The sequence below is a fragment of the Anomalospiza imberbis genome, chromosome 1 (assembly GCF_031753505.1).
Source record: "Anomalospiza imberbis isolate Cuckoo-Finch-1a 21T00152 chromosome 1, ASM3175350v1, whole genome shotgun sequence".
Taxonomy (NCBI): Eukaryota; Metazoa; Chordata; class Aves; order Passeriformes; family Viduidae; genus Anomalospiza; species Anomalospiza imberbis.
The window spans coordinates 27,622,813-27,645,708 of record NC_089681.1 but is presented as its reverse complement, the minus strand read 5'-3'; the positions used below and the strand labels follow the sequence as shown (position 1 = coordinate 27,645,708).

Here is a 22,896-nt window from a genome sequence, read left to right as displayed (position 1 = left end):
AACAGAACAGTGACAATGACTGCATGGGTTTGTATGCAAAACTCCACAGAAATTTGTTGCAAGCCTTGGGGAAAAAATTACAAGATCATAGCAGTGGAGAAAACTTGAACTTCTTCAAGCAAAAAAAGAACTATGTATAAGGCATGTGACTCTGAATTTATGTCTCTGTCTTTATTGTATTGGCCAGGGAAATATAAGACTGGCTGCTTGCATAAATTAGATATAAGATTTTGACTAACTTTTCTAGCAGACTCAAATCACCACTGCACAGATATGGCCTTTTTATCTGTTCACTGTGATAAGTGGGAAGGCAGAGAGAGGATCCCTTTGATCAAGTGTACACCACCTGGACATTTTCTCTCCTTGGGACCACTCTTAAGGCAGGGATGTGGCCACCACACCTTGACTATATCTTGTGGGAAGCACCTGTGCAAGCAAAATCTGCTGCCTGTGTCTTCTGTGTTCCCCATGGAAGCTGCAACTTTTAAATATTTCATGTTTGGGTTTTCAGGCAAAATGAAAAACAGATATTTTGCTGATCCATAGCAGAATAAAGAGGTTTTTGTAGCTCATCTAAGGTTAAACATTTGATGAAAGCTTTTGAATTTGATCATAGGATTTCTTAGCAAATTTCAGTTATTTATCAAAGGAAAATATTCATTGTGTCTCCACTGGTTAAAAAAGCATGTCAGCTGAATTAAAAAAAAAAAACAAACAACCTATTGCATTCTTTATTCCTCTGAGCTATTTCTATTTTTGTAGTCTCTAAAAAATGGCAAAAGTGTATTACACTTTCTTTAAATGTAACAATTTTGTTAATTTCTGCATTTTTTTTTCCTTTAATTCACTGAATTTGCAACTCTCCACACGGTGACCACTATAGTATTTGCAGTCTGTGTTTTTGTTAGGCTAGTAACAATCATTGACCACAAGATGGCAAGGTTTCTTCACTTTTCTGTGACAAGTAGACGGCAAAAGGAAAAGAGGGAGGGGTGCAACAATGTGGAAAGAAGGTCAAAGGAAGAAACACACATAAGGACTCTGATTTCTCTTACACCGGCACTTCCAATTTCACAAATAAACACATAAAAATCAGATCAGTGTTAAAATTCTGGTGAGATGCCTTAGAGTTTGAACAAAAGTAATATATTTGCTAGTTTTTTCCTGATGCTTGCCAGACACTTTCTTTTTCCAGTAAGTGTTGTCCATTTTTTCATACTGAAAAGTTTAGTGTTTGCCTTTTTTGCTCTTCCCCTTCGAGGTGCCACCTTAAGAAGATAAACCACTTAACTGCAGTGGGATTAAAAACCAAGATCGTTCTTGGGTGTAAAGGGTTTTCAGAGAGACAAGTATCTTAACTAAAAACCAGCAGATCAAACAATTATAATGTCAAATTTGAACTTCAGGGCATAATTTGGTCATATTAATTTGAATTTAAGCAACCTGATTGATCTGTGTTTGGAGTAGTTTTAAGATTTTCACATAGCTCCTCTTTTTCCTCATTTGAACGCATTAAGAATCAGAATCTTCCAAACATCTGCATTTGTAATGTGTGATGGCGATACAGACAAGTAGCTCTGCTGAAAACCTCCACATGTCCACAAATGATAGAACATCTTAAAAGTAAGTGAAATTAATGACTTCAAAAATAAATTTCTGGTAACATCAACTACTGCAGGCACAAAACAACAGAATTCTCTTCTCGAGGAGCCTTTTTCTTCGGGAGTTGCAATGGAAGCTCCTGTCAGCAGATGGCACTGGAGACAAAGCTGTGAGACTAACCGGGTCCTCTGAACAAGGTCCAGAGACTTAAATATTTTTTCTTTTTTTTTTTTTTTTTTTTTTTTTTCCTTTGATAAAAGTGCCATAACTCAAGGGCACCCCCTCTGCTTTGTGTTATAAATCTTTTTACTAAGTCTGTGCCATCGCTCGTCTAAAAGTCACTGATGCAACCCCATGATCTCTTTTCCATACACTCAGTTTAGGCAGGTTCAAAAGCAAACTGCTTTGTCACATTTTGATCTGTTTAAGTGTGCTCGATGGGAAATAGAGACATTTCCTTTAAAGAAAGGAGAGGTTCTTTGATGAGGTGGGCAGCAAGAGAAATCAGGAATTAAAGTTTTACATATATGGCTACATGAAAATTTTTCCCAAAATTCTTACCAAAAAAAGGGATCAATAGGCAACTAGTGATCAGTAATATTAGAAGTATATGATGGACTAGGAAATCGTTATTGAAAACTATAATGATGAAAACATGACATTTATGCTAAAAGATTTAGATCTGTAACATTACTGAGAGAAAAAAAAAGAAAAAAGATCAAATGTACAGTTACTAGACTAATACTTAGAGTTATGTAAGACAAATTTTCTATGATGAGCAAACTGACAAAATAGGCTTTTGTATCAATTTTCACTTTGATAATAGAAACAAGTAGAGGGTAAAAAAGATAATTTTGAAAATTATATAGGGAAAAAAGTGAAATTGGATCACTGAGAAAAAAAGTACAGGTTTGAATGAGAGTTCCATGTAAAAATTGGGAAAAATAAGCTCACTTACTGAACACAAATGGAACCATCTATCTTGCCCATTCTGGCGAATTGGTGTAATGGGTAGAAATGACACCTTAATGTGAAGAAGAAAGATATTTCTTTGGTGTTAGAGTGGAAAAAAAGACTCAACTTGCAGAAGAATGAACACAATATATTATTTCTGGGAAGAGGGGCCAAATACTGTGGAAAAGAATCTGCTGCAGAACACTTATTGTTGAAAATACTTAGGTGGTTTTGTACAACTGGCCATGAGCCACAGCATAAAAAAGACATTAAAAATCAAGTCCAAATAAAATGCCAACGGTCAGCAGCCTATTATCTGAAGGAAAATCACCTTTCATCCTTACTTTCCTTTTGGCTGATTTGTTTCAGGTTGCTTTTACCATGATCAGAGCACAGATTTCTCATATTCCAAATTTTGAGGCTCGCTGGAGTGCAGTTAATCACTAATTTGGGTAGGAAATTATGAATATGTTGGTGATAAGGCTCTATACTTGTCTGCAATCTGTCATTGTACAAAACTTAAAATTTAAGGGAAGAACATTATCGTCTTGGCCATGACTGGGTTTTAATTTGCAATTCATGTCTCCATTTCAAATGCAGTTCTATTTTCATATAAATGTTGAATTACCTTTTGAATCTTACATCCAATTGTGTAAAGGAATTTGTTCATTCACTCACAAAGATCAGGTTATAATAAATGGGCCTATCCCACTTACGTTCTTCTGGTTTCTTTGTCTAAATCAGATCAGTTATACACAGGATAGTTTAGCATAGGCTAGCTCTCTGTGTCTTCCAGTTTTTTACAGACTAGGTCTACTGATATGCAGAATTAGGTTTGCAAGGGAAGCTTGGAGATTGGAAGAAGCATGTTTTTTTTATGCAGCATCTGGTTTTGATACTTGTCTGTTACAAGTAACTTTGTTATTAAAAAAAGGATAATTTTAAAATAATAAACTATCCATTTATTTCAATTACTTAACAATTAATAGAAGAGATGAACTTTATCTGTTCAGCTTGTTGGAATTATTTTGCTTTTTAATGGTGCCTTAGTAGACAAATTCATGTATTTGTTTTAAATTACTGTATTTTTAAATTGGATTGCTATGAAATGCTGCCAAGACTTCTAGTGAGGTGAGCCTTTAAAATGCAATGAAAATTTTGTTCTGGTGTAATGGAGTAATCTCAGTGTATAATAGGCTGTGATAATGATATTTCAATACATGTGATTTATTTTTGAAAGCTAAAGCCATTATTTTCATTATCTGTGACTTTAGATTGCAAGAAAATATGCCTGTATTGTGAATTGAACTTTTAAAAATGTATTAATCATTAAGACAAGTTAATTCTGCTTTCTTTTGCAGTATTTTATTTGCTTAACTCATGATGCCCATATTTGCTAGTATCTCAGGACAGATCCTAGATGGAGGTTTAAGGGTAGATCACTTTTTAGGTGCAATTGCTAAATAAATTCCTAAAAGCTTCTTTATTTAAAGTTAGACACGAATTTCCATCATTTTCCTGAAGGCCTGCATTAGTATATTCTAGTTCAGTTATCCTTAGAAATATTGAGGCCATTGAAAATTTCAAGACTACTTCCAGTATGACAAACTTACCAAAAGAGATGAAATTGGGCAGTGAAATGGCATGATTAGTCATATGTTCAGCCAGAGATACCATTTAGAGATCAAATTCCTACTTCTATTGGAAAGATTAGGTTATCAAGTTCACTGAATTGGAAAGTTAAGAATTGTGAGCCAAATATTCAGTTAATTTAAATTAAAATAATCTTGATGATTTATTTCCCTAGATTTATTTTTTGCATCACATAGAACCTCCCACATCACGAAACTCAGTCATCCATTAATCCAGGCAACTAAGCTGTATAATAACTTCTAATTTACAACACCTAATTTTTTTTTTCATATTGAACTCAGTGATAAAAATACTGCATTCTTGAACTTCACTGTATGTTCTCTGCATGAGAAATTAGAAGAAACATAATCCTATTTCTCTTTCCCTGAGGTCAGGTGTTTTAAATGTTATTAATTTGGTATTATTCAGAAGAAATGCTTCAGTGCTTCCATTAACATTTGAAGAAGTATTTCACTAACATTTATTATCCTGAATGAGGGTTACTGAACAGATCTGTGTCCTGTTAGACTCTTTAAAATTCCTAATCTTTTTAATAACAATCATCACATATTCTGCTGCTGTCAGAACTTTGAGGGGCTTGTGGCACTGTTCTACAGTGGGGGGTATATAACTTAGGAAATTTCCTAAATAATCCTCTTGGCAGGACTATATTTCTACACTGGATGCTTCCACCCAGTGTATTGATTTCCAACACTTTCTCTTCCCATTTAGTAAAATCTGGCGTATTTTGACTGCTGTTCAAAATATTCAGCTGTAGTGTTGGCAGAAGCCACATGAAACTCTCAGAAGAGAAAACTTTCTTCACAGTACAGCTCAGAGAAAGTGCAATGCTTTCTGCAATAACTTTAACTGTAATATCAGTTAAACCTGCCTCAGTTTTTCACATGGTTTTATTTTTGTATTTACTGGAAGTTGTTGAAAACATCAATTATAATTTTCATAGTGTGTGTTTTACATTAAAGTTGGAACAAGTTTATTTCATCATATGTTCGATATGATCTTGGTGTTTTTCTGTTTTGCGTTTTGCAAGCACCTGTGAATCTTTGTCAGGTTCAATAAATCTGCTGGCTTCCTGGGAAAATGTGAAAGCATCACTATTTTTCATTTAATCAAAAAACCATAGAATCACAAAATAATTTAGTTTGAAAAAGACCTTTAACATCATCAAGGTCAACTATAAATTTAACACTGCCAAGTCCTTCACCCAGATGAAGCCAGTAAAACCACAGTGAAAATGTCAAGCAACTACCACATGTGAGTGGGGCAAAATTCAATGTCATCAGCAAATAAAATCAAAATATTCTCTTTTTCTCTTTTTAGTAGCATTTGATTCCAAGTACAGCAGGATGTTTACTCTTCAAACCTCATATTTTAAAATATTTCAGCCATGATTATTGTGTCCTTCCACAATAAATAATAATCTGGACTCATCACTTTAATTTTCTTAGTGGAATATTCCAGATGTTGGATTTAAAAGATTTTAAAATTGCATGGTACTGGTAAAGTAAATTGAATCTGGACTGGTTGGGGTTGGTTCCAAACAATAATGTGTAAGTGGCCTTAAATGAGAGATGTGGACTCAATGTAAAATGTGGACTAATCATAGCATTTTTTATGACGTGCAAAAAACCTGGTGGATTAATGTTTTGTCTGATATTAATTAGCTTCCCACAAAGTTTAATGTTCCTGTCATACTACAGAGCAAAGGTTCTCATTTTAAGGTATTCTATTTGTAATTTTCCTTTCTATAAATTAGCTGAAATGCCGAAAACCACAGGCAGTGCAGGGCCGAACCTTGCCTCCAGGGAATCAGTAACTCTTATGACATTCTCAGTACATTTAGCTCCTATTGGAGTGTGGGGACCCCTTGGTAATGACATCCATGCTTTGCTAATAGGGCATTCCTCTGCAACTAAATTGGGACTTCCTGTACTACCTGGAGTTATTGATTCGGATTATGAAGGCCAAATACAAATTATGCTATGGACTCCTGTGCCACCCTGCTTTTATACCTGCAGGTCAATGTATAGCACAATGTATTTCTTTTGCCAACAAAACCCTTAGTGGCAAGTGTAAACGTGGCACAAATAACTTTGGTAGCACAGGTCAACCAGAGGTTTTCTGGACTAGCTCTATCACGACAGCTCAGCCAACCTTAACATGCAGTATAGATGACAAAAAAATTAAAGGGCTTGTTGATACTGGAGCTGATGTCTCTATTATTAGAAGTAATTAATGTTCTAGTAATTGACCCACAATCAGCCCCACATCAACCCTAATTGGGGTGAGAGGAATGAAGTACCCTAGACAAAGCGCTCACCTTCGGCTTGTCCTTGGCCCTGATGTTGCAATCAACAGGAGGGAGGAAACACTTTTTGAAAGGACTTGGAACATTTCTCACCTTTATTGTTTAGACAACAGTCAGTATAGACAACACTCATGACCAGCCTTGAGCAAGCTGCTAAAGGCACCTTACTCTTTCAGCAATGGCAGGAAGGACATACATGCTCAGTGCAGCATCAGTTAAACTGAATCCTATGAATATTAGTTTCAAAATAATCCACTACAACTTTCATATGCTAAGATGTGAGCAGGAATTTCAGTTTAGAGATTAAAGGTGAGTAGTAACACTGCCTTTCTTAAATCCCTCTCTTATTTTGCTGCAGAACCACAAAGGGTTTTTTTCTTATCTGTAAAATTAAACTTCATTTAAAAATATCAGCATATTTCATCTGGTATAGCTGAACCAAGAACAAAAATTTCAAGAACGATAGTGATCTGGGGACAGATTTGTCAAAAATTACTCTAGATATCCCAATAGTTTTGATATCTTCTCTGAACAGACTATCTACAGAAGCTTCTATTTTCATAGTATCAGAAATGGTTTTACCTTTCCAAGGTGTTATAGAACAGGGAATAGAAAACTTGTACCTAAATTTTTCATTGCCTATGATTTTAGAGTACAGTTTAATAAAACATCGTGTATACCTTAGCTTCACATTTTCACTTAGCTTCTTAACTCTTTACCTGGATGAGAAAGCATTTTTCCTGCTAAATCCACAAGGGAATACAAGCATTCTTTATCTCCTCTACTGTACAGACATCTCTTTTTAATTAGTTTTCAGGTCATTGAGAACTCAATTCTGTTTTGTGGGCTTGAGCATTGAACAGAGTTGTTATGTGCATTTGCAGTTAATTCAAAATATTATGAGATATTTAGTAGTAAAACCTCAAGATGAGAAGTAGCAATCTTTCCAATTTCCTCTTCTTATGATTTTGAAACATTCCTAACTAAACAATGTGTTTCATCTGGCAGTACCTTATCATGCAAAGGCATATTCTGATGCCCTCTACAACTAACCATGATTCTTTTTCTGTAAAATTTTGTAGGTATTGTAGGTATTAGCCAGATCTTTTTTTCTTCTTTTTAATGCAAAATGTGTTTCAAATGTTTAATACCCTTACCAAAAACAGGTGAACCTATTTAAAGCATTACAGGGAAAAATGTTAATGCTATATAGCACTATCATTTTATTATGCCAGCCTTGATTTGAGCTTAAAACAAAACCCAAAAATTTGGCTTGCTATAAGCATAGTGGAAAAAATTGTGTTTCCATATAGGATTCAATTATCTCATTGTCTGTAGTAGCGCGTTTCGGGGGGGGACCCCCCAGGGGTGTCCCCGGGGAGCTCCCCTAAGCTGTGAGTTGGCTGGTTGCAGCAGGCAGGCAAGGAGACTCCACACGGCTTCTGAGGGTGCTCATTAGATAAGGGTTTATTGGGGGTCCTACCCCCGGGAGGCAGCATGGTTTCTGAGGGAGAGGGGGGGAAAGGGGAGTGACGGGGGAAGGGGAGGGGGAGAGAGGGGCTGAGAGAGCACCGGCCAGGAGAGCTGGGGAAGAGAGAGCGAACCATCCCCCAGGCACACTGAACAGGGAGATTCAAAATGGGCGCGGAACAGATTGGGCCAATGGGATTACACACACAGGATACTGCAGGGGAGGATCACAGGCTGGGAATAAACCATACATTTTCAAGGGGTGAGACAGGGCATACAATTTAACTAAAATATAACACCACAATTGTCTTTGAATTATCTCAAATTGTCTTTGAATCAGCTGTAATTTTTAAAGAAGTTGACATATATCTGGCATATTCTAAAATCTGAATTAATGAATACAGCACGCTCAAAATGTACATAATCCCACTAAATACATGCAGTCTAATTTAGACTATGAAAAATGTGTCTGCTCCCACATCATTCACCAATCTAATGAAGACATTAAATAAGATGCATTAATAATTTTAATTTAACAACCCCTTGTTAGCCCTTTCCCCACATTGCCACCCCACACAGACACATGCAGGTGAACCCTTAAAAGAAAACACAACAAAATGTTTGAGTAGTTGTGGAGTTGGAGTCATTCTGGTATTTCGCAATTCCCTCTAATTCAAAGGATGTTTTGTTATGTGTACCAATAGTGCATCCTTTAGCATGGTCTGGTGGTGAATTGCTACAATACAGCTTTTTCCATCACTCCAAAAATCAATCTTCTTCTCATCTCTTTTAAAGGCCTCATTCACCCTCTCAAGCCAGCGATTGAAGTGATTGATTACGACTAAAATTGTCCTGAGTCCCCCACACTGAGAAGATGTCATACAAAGAAAAGAAAGCAGAACATTTTCATCTTTCTCTTGATTGCTGTAAAAAAAGCATTAGTCTGAAATGAAAGGTTGAAGCAGCAACTGTTTATTGGCTGTGCCATAAAGCATCATCAGTTTGCATTGCTGTGAGCCCTAAATTGACATTTTAAGGGCCTCATTTATTCACAAGAGGCTCTTTCTCAAGCTCTCCCTGTTCTGTTTTGGACACAGGAGACAACATTCACTGCACTGAAGAACTGAAAATGCATTCTGAATGTGAGTTAAATCTGTTTCAATGAGCATATAGAAACTTTAAAATAGGATGCCATAGTGCAATGGTGATGACAGCAAATGGTTTCTTCAAATGATTATTCCTGAAAAACCTGTTTGAAGTATGCAAGTACTTAGTGCTTGAACAGAATCAAGGGACATGAATTTGAGGAGAATTTTGAAATATTCTTGGCTTATTCAAGAGTGGATTCTGTTCTGAAAGTTTGTCCCATTGAATTTAGTATGGTGAAGTGTTTCATCAGTGCAGAAAAGGAAAACTGGGCAGCATTTCATTGCATGGCATTAGAATCAAAAATTGAAGCAGATATCATCTGTTTGGAGAATATGACACTGTGGGTGTAATTCCCATTAAAAACAACTTTTTATTTTAAGGTGGAATGATTTTGTAATTTAAGCAGAATCAAGACAGATTGATAGTCAGAACTTTCTTAAATTTTTCATGAAAACTAACCAATATTCAGCACTTTATTTCTTTAGAAATTATATGTATGAATGTTTTGTAATAAATCCACAATTAAGCACTTGATACACAATTAAGCACTTGGTAGTCTGGTAGTCTGTTAAAAGCCTAATATTTTTTTTAATTGAGTACAGCTGCTTTGGCCCCATATCTGGTGTTTGTCTACTGTTCTATATTTTCAGTATCCTGAGATGATAGAAACTGGTCCCTGTTAGAGACACCATGACTTATTTCAGATTTAACAAGGAAGAAAAATTTCTAACACAGTGTCTTTCTGATAGTTTTTCACAATAATTAAAAAATTACCAAGTGAATAAAAAGTATTACATTTTGAAATGCTAATTCTACACACATTAGCATTGTTTCAAAGACCTACTTAAATTATTAGCATGCTCGTAATTAAACTGATAAAATTGTTAATTGTCAATTAACAATTGATAAAATTTTTTCTCTTATATCCAATAGACATTTTTCTAAAATGCGATATTTAATTAATATGACTCCAACTATAGGATTATGTTTGTTCTCTACTTAGGAAATTCCATGAACTCTAACTTTGGCATGTTGTTGTAGAATATTAAAGATTATGATCATTTAAAGAATTACTGTGAGGTAAAATATAAGGAATATTTAATAGTATTATGCTCATAAATTGAATTTCTAAGACATAGTTTAATGATCAGAAAAATTGAACATCACTTCTTTATGCATCATTTGCATTCTTTATTATAATAATGTAAATTCTAAAGACAATATGGTTTTGTGTGGAATCCCTTATATTTGGCAAAAATTTGGAATACAAACCTAACTCTTTTTAATGGAAAGGAGGTGTGCTTAGTCCATAATCTGTAAAATTTGAAGCAGACCACCGCTTGAGACTGTCTCAATTGCTAAACAGAGGTTTAGAAATAACGTAAAAGTAACTCAGTATTGTTACTGGATGGTGAAAACCTCATCAAGATCAAATACAAGATAATGAAAGTCCCAGCCAAACTAACAAGCAAAGCTTCTTTGTTTAGAAGAACAAATTGAAACTTATCAGGTCTAGTTAAAATGGAAAAAATAAAAATAATGTGGACAAAATAAAGCTAAAATGAAAAAAATCTTGGACTTAGAAAAAACAAAACAAAACATTAAAACTGCTCAAAACCAAAAGGAAACTGGCCAAGAACAAACCTGTCAAGAACTTAAATGGATTAGGAAAGAAACTACTCTAAGATGGGAGGAACACACTTGTATCTAAGGAATGTGTAATGTAAGTGAAACGAGTTAGAACACCATTCACCTGAGATTGATTTACTTTCTTTTTCACTTGCCAAAGCAGAAGGGAATATGTTTTTCCACTGTAGAAACTACCTTACAGAATACCTAACTCTGAGCCTGAAGTTTAATTGATTTTTTCAGACATTTCAGAGAGGACTATCTTATTGCACCTGGTTTAAAATAACAGCTAAATATTCCTCAGATGAAAGAACAGAAAGCTTAATGCTATTGTTACCAGTCTAAAGGGACCTGTACTTACTGTGTACAGTACTTTTTTGAGAAAAGGAAGAACTATCAGGCATTCATAACTGTATTACTTGCTTTTGGAATAGAGGAAATGATAGAATTAGCCAAGTTTCACTTAAGGGTTATATAAGGATAATGTGGACAATAAGGAGTGGGTTAAAGCTGTGAAAGTATCAAGCTCTAGAGCTCCTGTCAATCTTTGGAACTGGTGAGAATGCTGTGGGGCAACTCTTGGTGCAAAACCATCATTCTGAATTGTAAAGTGAAGGTTCAGGCTTACAGCATATAGACGCATTGTAGCTGCTGTGAATTTGTGGAAGTTACTCAAATATAATTGAGGACACACTGTAATTCTGAACGATGTTCATAATGTGTATCTGTAGGTGCCTGAGTAATCAAACCAGAGTCTATAGCTCAAAAGGTACAGAGTATTGACTCCTTAATGAAGGGATGGGACTACTGTCAGGCTAAAAATGATTTATTACTCAGATAAACATCAGCTTCAAAGGCTGTGGGATTTTAGAGGAGCTAGAAGTTGGCCATAGCTCAAGGTAGTCACAAGGTAGTTACAAGACAATACATAACATTCTAATCCAATGGAAAGTTTCCACAAAGTTTATTTTGTTTTTGAAACCTATCACCTTTACTTGATTCTGCTGCACTGTGTATACTTTTATGCAATGGGCTGTGGCAGAAGCTCTCTGGCCACAGAGAACAGGCACAGACTTTCCAGGCATTTTCCTGGGGAAGGCTGTGAGAAGATCAGAGAAAAGAATGAAAAAAAAATCTTATCTACACTTGTTGCACCTGCTGTTGTGCAAATGTGGAATGTATCGTGGAGATTTTTTTTACCAAAGGGTGATTTCTTAATTGGACACTGGATGGTGTTTGGATTGATTGACCAATTAGGTCCAAGCTGTATCGGACTGGCTGTAAGGATTACTGAGTTTCTTAATAAATATAGTATAATGTATTATAAGATGATATAATAAAACAATTCATCAGCCTTCTGCAATCATGGAGTCAATGCTAATTATTCCCTGGCTGGGGGCCTGCAGCAACAATAGGCTGCTATTACACATACACATATATGCTTCAATTATAACATCTAAACCCTTAGCTTACTCTATACAACACTATAAAACTCTATTACTCTATTACTACACCATAAAACTTCACTATCTTTCTCAATACAGTTTCTTACTTACTTAAGGCATATTCTTACTTACAACTATAGAAACTTAAATTTATTTTTTTTCTGCTTAATGTCTCTGTACTTTTATTTTTACATCAATCCAAGTGTTTTCCAAGGCTGCAAATCAAACCCTTCAGTATCTGTGGAATTTTCTATCTTTTCATTTCCTACACAGAGCAGGGCTCAACCACTGGTGATCTCATTCATTCCCAGCTGAAAAAGCTGCTCCAGCATTAAGAGCACTAGTTCATTTTTCAGGATTCCTTAAAAGTAGATACAAGACATTACATGCTTCACATTTGCTGGTATTAAGCACCCCATGACATACCAGTCTCCCCTGACTGAAATAATCTGTTAAAATTTGGGAGGCTGAAGGACTAACATGGACCAAATCTTGGCCAGTGCTGAATCTTATGACAATTGATATTTAATCTGGGCATATGTGACCACAAATAATGCTTGGAAAAAACTACAAGTTGTCATCTTATCCATCGCCTATTAAGGTTCCTCTGAGATACCTAATCTGTTATAAATCCTTTAGGTTATTAATCCTTAAGGTTATGCTTACCTTTAACAAACTTGATTTCCAAAAAAACTGATTTAAATCTCTGTTGTTACAGTGTATGTCCATGACTCTATTAATATCTAGACAGAGAAAATGGCTTATTCATGGATTTTTTCCATCAAATTTTTGTTCAAGGACAGTTATAAACTCTACTTGGTTGATTTAGGGTTTTTTCCTCTAAACATTTTTCATGTTTTGAAACTCCTCTGTTTAATAATAGATGCCAATATTACTTTTAGACAAGCACATGTTGATTCCGATGTTATATTTGTAGGAAGTGGCACATTAAACCTTGGGAAATTATGAGTCACAGAAAAATATCCAAATGTATTTCTAGTGTTCTTGTTGGAGGAATGAGAACATGCTGGGAACTGGGCAAGGGCCATGAGAAACAGCCAGTTTGAGCTCCTACCTGAGAAAGAAGGTGTCAGCCTTTGTTTAATACCTCTGTGATCATATTGTTAAATTCTTATAGTGACATCTGATAAAAAGAGCACAATCTAATGAGGGAAGCTTGACAGTGAATTCCTTAAAGACTAAAGATAAATGCTACTATAACAATGAGACAAATGAAATTCTAGTGAAAAAGCTTCATTGAATAAGAAAAAAATACCCATGGTGAAAGTAGGACCAGTATTATAGGAGCTTTCTCCTGCTATCTAAAAAGGAATCTTTTGTGGTGAAGTGTCATTACTGTCTGATGGTGCTGAAGAAAAGTAAAATGGGTCAGCAAAAATGCAGAAGATAATAGAGAAAAAAAGCAGCCAAAGTTTTCTTACAATCAAACAGCTCCAGAAAAAAAAATCTTCTGATTATTTTTCCTAAATTACTGGATTATGCAAATGCTGTGAATGTAGCAAATTTTATTCTAATGCAGCATTTGATAAATACATGAGGTCCTCGTGAAATCTTGCAAACTGTATATTCTTCTGGATACAAACACTGGAGCAAAGTAAAAAGCAACAGAAATAATGGAAGACTTATGAAACACTTTAACTGCATTTTGTCTTTAGCAAAGAGAAGGATTGCTGATTTTAAAGTGTTATGATAAATTGTTTCTCTTTTATCCAGACAATTTCTTAGTACACACAGCTGTGATTATGTACTAACAAAAAGAGGCCTCTTTGAGTATATTTACAAATTCAGTCACACATCATTTTCTCTCTCCATATAATTCCTCCTACAGTCAATTCACTGTCTTGCAGGGTGAAGACCTGAGAGTTAAAGTTGGGAACACTTAGAAACAATGACCTCAAATATAAAAATTCTAGAGAATAATGGCAGTCATCAGAGAGAGATCTGAAAATAAAGACTTTGGGCAGGGTTTACTTGTCTAGATATTTGCCTAGAACCACATAAGACAGTCTTGGCTTCAGTAGGGTGCTCCAGAAGGTTTTAGGTTTCCCACAGGTGCTGTGCCATATTTTCTGCCACTGTGTGAATGTCTCAGATGCTGTAGAACATCGAAGTAATGCTAGACATGATGTTTAGGCAGAGGAATTTGGCCCTTTCATCTACAGCTAACCTATTAATAAACCTTTTCCTTCTTTGACACTGTCAATGGTCTTTATTTCTGATATGTTTCTGGAATGCTAGACAGCTTTGCTGTGTCCTGAAAACATTTTTATAACTCCTTGATTTTAACTTACAGTTGCAGGCATGAGATGTACAAACTTTACTTTTTCTCATCCAACTTGACACTGTTTGTGCAGTATTTTACCAGTGTTAGGCATGGTTGGTTTGGCCAATATTTTAAGCTCTGTCCTCATTACATCATAAAAAGACTATCTTATCATAAATCTGCCTTATTAGCTAAGTGACATGTCTTGCTAAAGTAAATTTTATTTATCTAATATTTCAACATGTTATAAAGCAACATTATCAGATATCTGTATAAATATTGATCAGTAAAAGGTGCACATACATGATTTTAATACACCAATAATTTTATCAAGGAGGGGTTATTACCTGGAGGAAGTTAAACATTAATGCTTACACATATCCTTTATTCAAAGAAAAAAATAATTCATATTCATAGATGTAATATTTTCTTAGATGACCTCATAAAAAGAACTGTAGTGGAAGCTATAAAAGATTACTATCTGAGAAGACTCTTTGGGTGCATTAAATTAGACAATGAAAGGAGAGAAGCTTCCTCCACCTTCCTTTTCTGCCTAAGATCTGTTCAGTAAAAGTAAAATTGAGCATACCACCCAGGCAAAGTGTTTATTGATGAGTAATATGTGAAATTCATGTCGGCAGTTATATTTTTAAAATATCTGCATTTTGTTTCTTTTCTTCTTCTAAAAAAAAGAGAGTTTGAGAAATGTATTGCAGGATTCAAAGGAAATATTTGGACCTTATTATTGGGACCTATAGGGTGGGGAGAGGAGAGAGGCAAGCGGTGTTGTGAGATGTGCAGATGTGGACATTATCAATTCCTTCACCACCAGCAACAATGACTGACAAAATTCATTCCAACATACTCTTTTAATAACATTTTAAACTGCTTCAATCATGTAAGATTGAAGCATCCTTGTAGAAAAGCAATAAGTTTAATGTGACCAGGTGATTTTTTTATTGCTCATGTGTTTCATTCATTTCTTCCCACCTCACTAAACTGGTAACATTTAACCAGCCATATGCCAGATTCTGACTTTTTTCAAGGTGTAACACTGTGAAAGTGAATTTTAAACTCTCCTAACAGAAAACAGTAATACAGAAAAACAGGAGGATGCTGTGCCCACTCAAAGCTAGCCAGCACATTCAAGGTGTGGATTTCTGGTTTTTTTTGCAATATTTTCTCATGAAGAGACCTACAATGATTTGCCAGACAAATTATATTTATATTATTTTTAGCAAATGCCTTTCACTGCACTGAAGAATCAGAGTTCCAATTAACACAAAGAAAAACCAATAAAGGCTGTGCTCTCAGGGATCCTTGATTTAAAATAGATTAATCCCTATACCATGAAATTTCCACTTAGTTTAATTTTTTATATTGTACCATTGCCAAAATATTTCCATATAAATACGTGTTGTAATACAATAATGCATGAAAGACCAGTGGAAGAAATAAGCATGTTGTTGTAGGTGCTGTACATAATATGACATGGAGAGTTAGAAATATGTGACTAGGTTTAACACAGGATAAAAAATGGCAGAAAAAAAATAGACATTCATGACAAGGAAAAGAAATGAGCTTTTTAATTACAATCTAATGTGGGCTGAGGAAAAAAAATTGAAGACATCTTGCCAAATCAATGAAATAAGGAAAATTTGAACTGAATAATATGGTTGAGAGCATTCAGGTAGAAGATGGAAGAGAGCAGGAAAAGAAAAGATTGCTACATGAAGCAATAAATTTAAAGGGAGACCACAGATCTCTGTAGTCTAAGTCAGATCACAGATCTGATTCAGCTGCAAATTTACTCAGAGGGAAAGTAGAGCAGGGCAACTGTGGAATTATCCTCAGTTCATATAAATTGGTACAAAAATATTGACCCCCATGGATATTAACCACACAATGCTATTTGAGTATAAGGCCTCCAGGGTCTTTCTCTATGGTACAGATATTTTGTCTGATGCTATGCTTCGCAATTATCCTAATTTTTTCCTTCCTTTTACTTTTGACTCATTTTGCATTCTCCCACGTTTCTGCTGACCTCAACAATAGATATGGTGTTATCTCAAGTGTGGTATTTTGATACAACTGTACATGAAATACTAAAGAAATCTGAAAAAAACTATCCATTGCTTTTACTTTCTTCAGGCTACACTTTATCCTCAGCTTTGCTGATACAAATCCAAAGCAAATGAAAAAGTATGCGGTCAGATTTTGACAGAAGTAGGAAATTAGATTAATAGAGCAATATAAAATAAAGATTTCACTTCAGTAACTAGAGGTGTGTAAATATGAGGATTTGTTACTACTGAACAACTGAAAGGAGAATTAAATGGTGCACAAAGATAAACATAGTTATACTGGAGATATAAAAATATATCTGATATATCTGAGAGGTGAAAAAATGATGAAAATATTTAAATTTAGGGTAGGCAAGTTGAGAGAGACATTTATTTTAATTTCTTTTGTTTTTCATTAGTAAAGTAACTGTAGGTCAATGTTTTACATGAATGCTACCAAATTGCTCCTCTTTGACTGAAACATGAATGATCCATGAACACCAGATGTTGTTTTTTAAGTAAGCCATTCTTTTTTTATTTATTTGAGTAGTTTAGAGACCTGCTGTCTAAATATGTATTTTAAGCAGAAACAAGGGTACTATCACCAGTTTTCAAGACATTTCAGCCATTCTACTTTTTTTTTTTTCTTTGATGCTTCTGTGTTTGTGGTATCTGGGTTTAAGATGGCAGGCAGCTCAACATATGAATTTCTTAAAACTTGAAAAATATTTTCATGCAGTTTTATTAAAGGCAAACTTATTGCTGAATGACCTGGAATTTCTACTTCTTTTCAACTCCATTATTGCCACTGGCATCTTCTTGACTGTCACCTACCCAGCATGGCAAATACCAACTCCTATCTCCTCAATATGACAAAAATTTCTTCTTCCTTCCTCTGTTCCCTTTAGGAATATATTTGGATTCTTTGAAAGGGTGATATACATATATGTGGATGATAATAAAATGCTGTCACTTTATCCCCATGACCTTGTGACTCAAAAGACTAGAGAACAGTGAAGTAGCTATAAAAATGAGCCATCAGCAAAATGTTATTTTAATAGCTTTCCCCAGATTAAATCATTGAAAGGTTATGCAGAAGTAAACATAGGCGTGAAAAAATTAATTTCATTTTATATATGAATAATATATAAATTATGTATTTATAGAATAATCTATTCATGAGCTCAAACATCCAGTCAGGATTTAATTGATCAAGATATGTTTATTTTCTTTTAATAGTAATTTGAAAATGTAATTGAAATTTGAAAATGTAACCCAAAATATTTTAATATACTCATATGCATAATTCTAAGACCTCTGAATGGAAAGTTAGTTTTTGTTAGTTTGAGGTCATTTATACAATTGTGGTTATGTCAGAGCTTTCTCAAGGAATCTTGATTTCAGACCATTGCATAGCATATTACCCTACTTTGTCTGATGACATGATTCTATCTGTGTTCTGGATTTTTATTAGTTAGTATCAAAAACATTTGAAAAAAAGTATGAATATAAATATGCTTTGTCTCTGAGCCTTGTAATAGAGAAAATAGCTAGAGCCAGTAGCAGCTCCCCTGGATTTTAGGAGAATGGTATTACCCTGCCTTTCTCTGAGAGATTGCTGGTTACCTTCTGTCAGTGAGCAACTGTCTCACTGCAAAGCAGGAGCACGATTTCTTTTGTCTGTGATCAAGGCAATTATTTCTTAGAAAGTGGAATTTCTTCACAATGACTATGTACAAGAGCAAACGCAGAAACCAAAGATGTAAGTAAATTATAGTTTTTTTAATATTCTTACAGAGAATGGAAAATAAATCTCCAGTTGCATAGAAAACCATGTTTTACTTTACCCTGCTTTGCTTGAATTATACCAGGAAAACAGGAACAGTATTCCATGCCAATTATCTCACTGTTTCTCTCTATTAGGTGCAGGAAAGAGCTTTAAAATGGAAAAAAAAAAAAAAAAAAAAATCTCCCTTGTTACTATGGAAACCCTCAGAAAGTGATTGCTTGATGGCATCAACAAAGAAACAAAGATCAAATATAAGTTTAGTTCAGAAGAGCATCCTTTATTCAGGGCTTAATAAGTGGCTAGCTGTAACCTTTGATTTGATGAGGCTGACACGTTTTCCCTGGTGGACTTTTTTGTGTGGTTTGCTTTAAGAAGCTAGTGATAGCAGAACTTTAAGGGGAGTTATTTTATTTTCCTATGTCACAACTTTCAGAATTAACTAGTTTGCTAGCAGGGGGGCAGAGAAGCTTGCATGTGTCTCTGCTGTGCATTTACAACACTCCAGCCCTGAAGATTCACTGGCTTCTAAATGCATGACTTTCCAGTCAAGCACCTCTTTGACTTTTTAAATTGCTACGGCATCAGATGGGGGAATTTCAGTATCAATATTGCCTCCTCTGGAAGCTTATGGAACAGGTGACTAAGGCAAGTGAAAATGTGCTGTGGATCAGGTCATGAAGTATTTGCTGCTCTAACAAAATCTAGTAAAAGGCTGAGTTATGAATAGAGAGCATGTCAGAAGCTGTGAAAAAAAGACATTCCTCTAAGAAAAATGCCTTATATACACTGTGGTTTTGGGGAGAGGGCAGGAGGGGAGGAATACTGAATTCAAAACCAGGTAAGTTTGGACTTCATTTGGATAGGAGCATTGTTAGGGTTCAGGGGGATATATACAGCTGTATCGCTGACCTCAGTTTCTGGTCCTTGTAGATTAATCAGTGTAGCTGTCCTTCAGTTTGTCTTGCTGAAAAGAAATGGATGTACTGAATGCAGAAAGTTTAGCAGGATAGATCTCTGCTAAAATCTCCGCAACAGAAATCAATCATCTGCATCACATTCAACAAAATAAAATATCATCAATTTTGTTCCCATAGCAGCAATAGAAGAAAATTATTTATATACAGGCAAATTATGATTAATCTTTTTAATGTATTAATTACTGTCACCATTATTATGTAAACCAGGAGCTCTTTCTATAACCAGCTGCATTCTTGAAATTTCTCCTGTCCAAGCCTGTTTATAGTGTACAATAAAAAAATTTTTGCCGGGGTAGATAAGTTTCAAGGGGTTTTTGTTGCAAGAATACAGTAATTCATTAAAATGGAACAGGATGCTTCTAAGAATGCTTTTTTGAAGAGAACCTTGCTTTCACCCCTGCTGACCCCAAGAAAAATCTGTGATTTGTCCAGAGGCAAAAAAAACCCCCAATGAAACATGATCAGAATTCATACTGTAATCATGAGGGTGGATGTTGCAATGTTTTCTGTTTTAAAGCTCTCTTCAATTTTAAGATTCAAATCTAGAAAATATGTCAATATTTTATACATATGATATAAATTACATATATAGGCATATATATTATACATACATAGGTACCAGTACTGTATACATGGATGCTTCATTAATACTTTAGCTAATTAGTAACTGAAATAACCCTAACATACAAAAAATATTGAGTAATTTTGATAATGCTCCTGTTTATATCATTCAAAGGCTTTTTGAAGGATAGATTTCATCTAAGCAATTTTTATTCTGAAGTATAAGGGATCATGGTAGCAGCTGAATTAAACAGTAAGTAGGTACTACATTTTCTGTGCATTTCTGGTGCCCCTTAATAAGACATAAGAAAAGAAGTTGAGTGTATAACTTCCAATATATGTGGGGTAAACCTTGGGATCTGTACCTCGTCACTACCTCTCATTACCACACTTGAACTTGTGGCATAAAATGAAAGTGAACTTTGTGGCTTTTTCCTATTCACTGAAATCTGTTTCTGGATTTCATATACTCCTCAGAGCATTATAACCATTGCTTTCTAATCCCCTTTTTTTAATGTTTTAAAAAAGGTATAAATGCATTCTGTATTTAATTCAAAAGCACGTCAAATTAGAGAGGAGGATAGAAAACATAGAGACATGATGACATTTTTCTAATGCAAAATAGAAGTAATCTCCATATCCAATTTCTGTGTCAGGTAAAAAACTGTTGCTAGAGGAATACATGCAGAAAAAAAATGTTTACCTACCTGTCTGTAAGAATGGGATGAAGGTTTCCTATACATGTTTTCAGCTACAATGTAATACATAAATCTTCTAAATTCTAAGCTAATCTTAATGTTTTTCTTTCCTTGTAAGTTTGAGTTAGATTGTAGAAAAGTGGCCCTTATATTAAACACTTAGCATATTTGATTTATTCCATAAACATTGTAACTTGTGAGGATTAAAATTAACTATAACAACTAATGGTAAAACTTGTCTCACTAATTAAACAAAATTCAGATTAAGGCTATTTCTGTATGATTGTGTGCATCTACCTACAAACAAATACACATCCTCCATGCCTACATTTCTCTGCACAAGCAGATGATAATATGCTTGATCCTTCAGGGTGCTTGATTCAGGGTGTTATCTAGGTGACAGGCTGGTTTCTCATTTCATTGCATGGGCACAATGGCTGAGTGAGGGGAAACTATCATAGTCAACACAGTCTTGTTACTGGGCACTGGAAAATGTGTGGTGGTAGAACTTTTCTGAAATAAAATCTTGGAATCTTAGACTGTCTTACTTTGGGGCTGCTGGGGAGGATGGTCAGGAAAAGTATTGCAGTAGGCTGGAGTGCAGGTGTGGGTTTTCTGCATGGTAGCCATCCACAGTCACACCTTGTGGAGATGCCATACCTCCAGGCTTCCTCTCACAAAATGAGCAGCAGACATTCCATTTTTCACTACAATCTTTCTTGTAGCCTTCACAGGAAGGCTATTACATGAATCAAGGAAGGCTACTATCCCTGAAGAAAATAATATTGGAAAAAACTTACTTACCTATTAAGAAATTCTCATTATTCTTATTTATTGGTGGTTTGTGTAGCTTGACAGGATAAATCACCACAACCTTGTGAAGGGCTCTGCATGAAAAGATGATCCTTAATATTTCTTTGGTCCGTAAATTTGACTCAGAAGAAATGTAAGTGGAGAAAAAGAGAGTAGTGGCTAGTGTGTCAGGCAGATGTGTTTTGGGGAAGGTGTGCACCACAGGAGCAGCACCTGGGAGGAAATGGCAGAGTGCTGCCAGAGAGATGCCAGTGCTGCCAGAGTGCTGAACTGGGGATTGGAAAGGTAAAGCAAGGATGGAGAAATTAAGGGGGAAAAATAGAACTTATCTCTTGGTTTCTTCAGCTTCTTGTTTTCAGTGTATCATGGGGCCTCTCACACACATCAGCAATAACAGTCAGAGCACAATGGCAGCTGAGGCAAAGATCAGTTATTTTTGAATATTGAGAACCCTTGATAAAGTCAACAGCTACCATACATGCAGCCACAGATACTGTCCCTTTCCAGGGTGCTGGAAATTGAATTCCCAAATTTGTCCATTCCAATATGAAGAATCCTGGCAACATCAAATGTCCCAGAAATTGTGCTCCAAATGCATTAATGACTTCTGCCATGGCTTGATGACCATGTAGTGTCCACAGCTGCTATCTGATGTATGTTTTTGAAGAAAACTTGTCTTGCTGAAGAAAGAGTTTTGTGTATACTGATAAAGATGAGAAATTCTGTGAAATTCCAGTTTGAAGGAATATTTTGTCTTATCTGAATTCTTTGGTCTATTACATTGTCCAGTATATTTTCTTTCATTGAGAAGGTCCCACTTGCAAATCTTTTTATCATGGATTTACTGTTCTTATCTTCTTTGTCACCCCTTACAGACAGAATAATCACTTTCAGGCTTAAAGAACTGAGTTGGCATCTGTTGAGTCATGTTATATTACAGTTTGATCAGCCCATGATTACTCCCATCTTCTTTTTGCCTCTTAGGGCAGGAAGGAGGCCTCAGTACTGAGGCTGTTGCTGCTCAAAGAAAACAGCAGCCTTTAATATAGTGTGTGCTAGGAGGTAAAGTGACTGGAAAACCAAATCTCATTGGGGAAAACAAGTGTAGTTACTGACCCAGATACATATAAGAAAACTCTGCCTCTCTCCTTAAAACATCAGAGACCTAGACAACAAGGGAATATCTCTTCAGCATGGTATTGAGACAGCTTTCTTCATGTAATGCTATCCTGGAATAGCCCCAGGATATTCCTGCTGCTGCATACCTTTTGAGGAAGTAGAGTTCAACACAATTAAGTGTATCAGTAATAAGGCTGAGCAAGAAGAAACACATGATCTGCAGGAATACAAATATCTTTGAATATCCACATCACATGGATAAAATCTTTATACAAATAAAAAATACAATTGTGACTCAATAAGTCAAGGGCTTCAGGGTTAGAATAATTCTTCTTGTAGCTTTGAAGGGAGCTCATGGAGAGCTGAGAGGGTTGGCTTATTT

At 35.3% G+C, this 22,896-nt stretch overlaps 1 protein-coding gene across 9 annotated transcripts in view; it reads left to right on the top strand.

Annotated features, from left to right (window-relative positions):
- The window catches only part of RALYL (RALY RNA binding protein like), a 374,914-nt gene that overhangs the window by 247,384 nt on the left and 104,634 nt on the right, over positions 1-22,896 (top strand). The window contains exon 1 of one of the 9 annotated variants that reach the window (XM_068185901.1): positions 18,173-18,319. The exons of the other annotated variants lie outside the window; for them this stretch is intronic. Coding sequence (XP_068042002.1) covers positions 18,283-18,319 — 37 coding nt within the window. The 5' untranslated portion in view covers positions 18,173-18,282. Of the gene's footprint in view, positions 1-18,172; positions 18,320-22,896 lie in introns of those variants that run through there. 9 annotated transcript variants of the gene reach the window in all.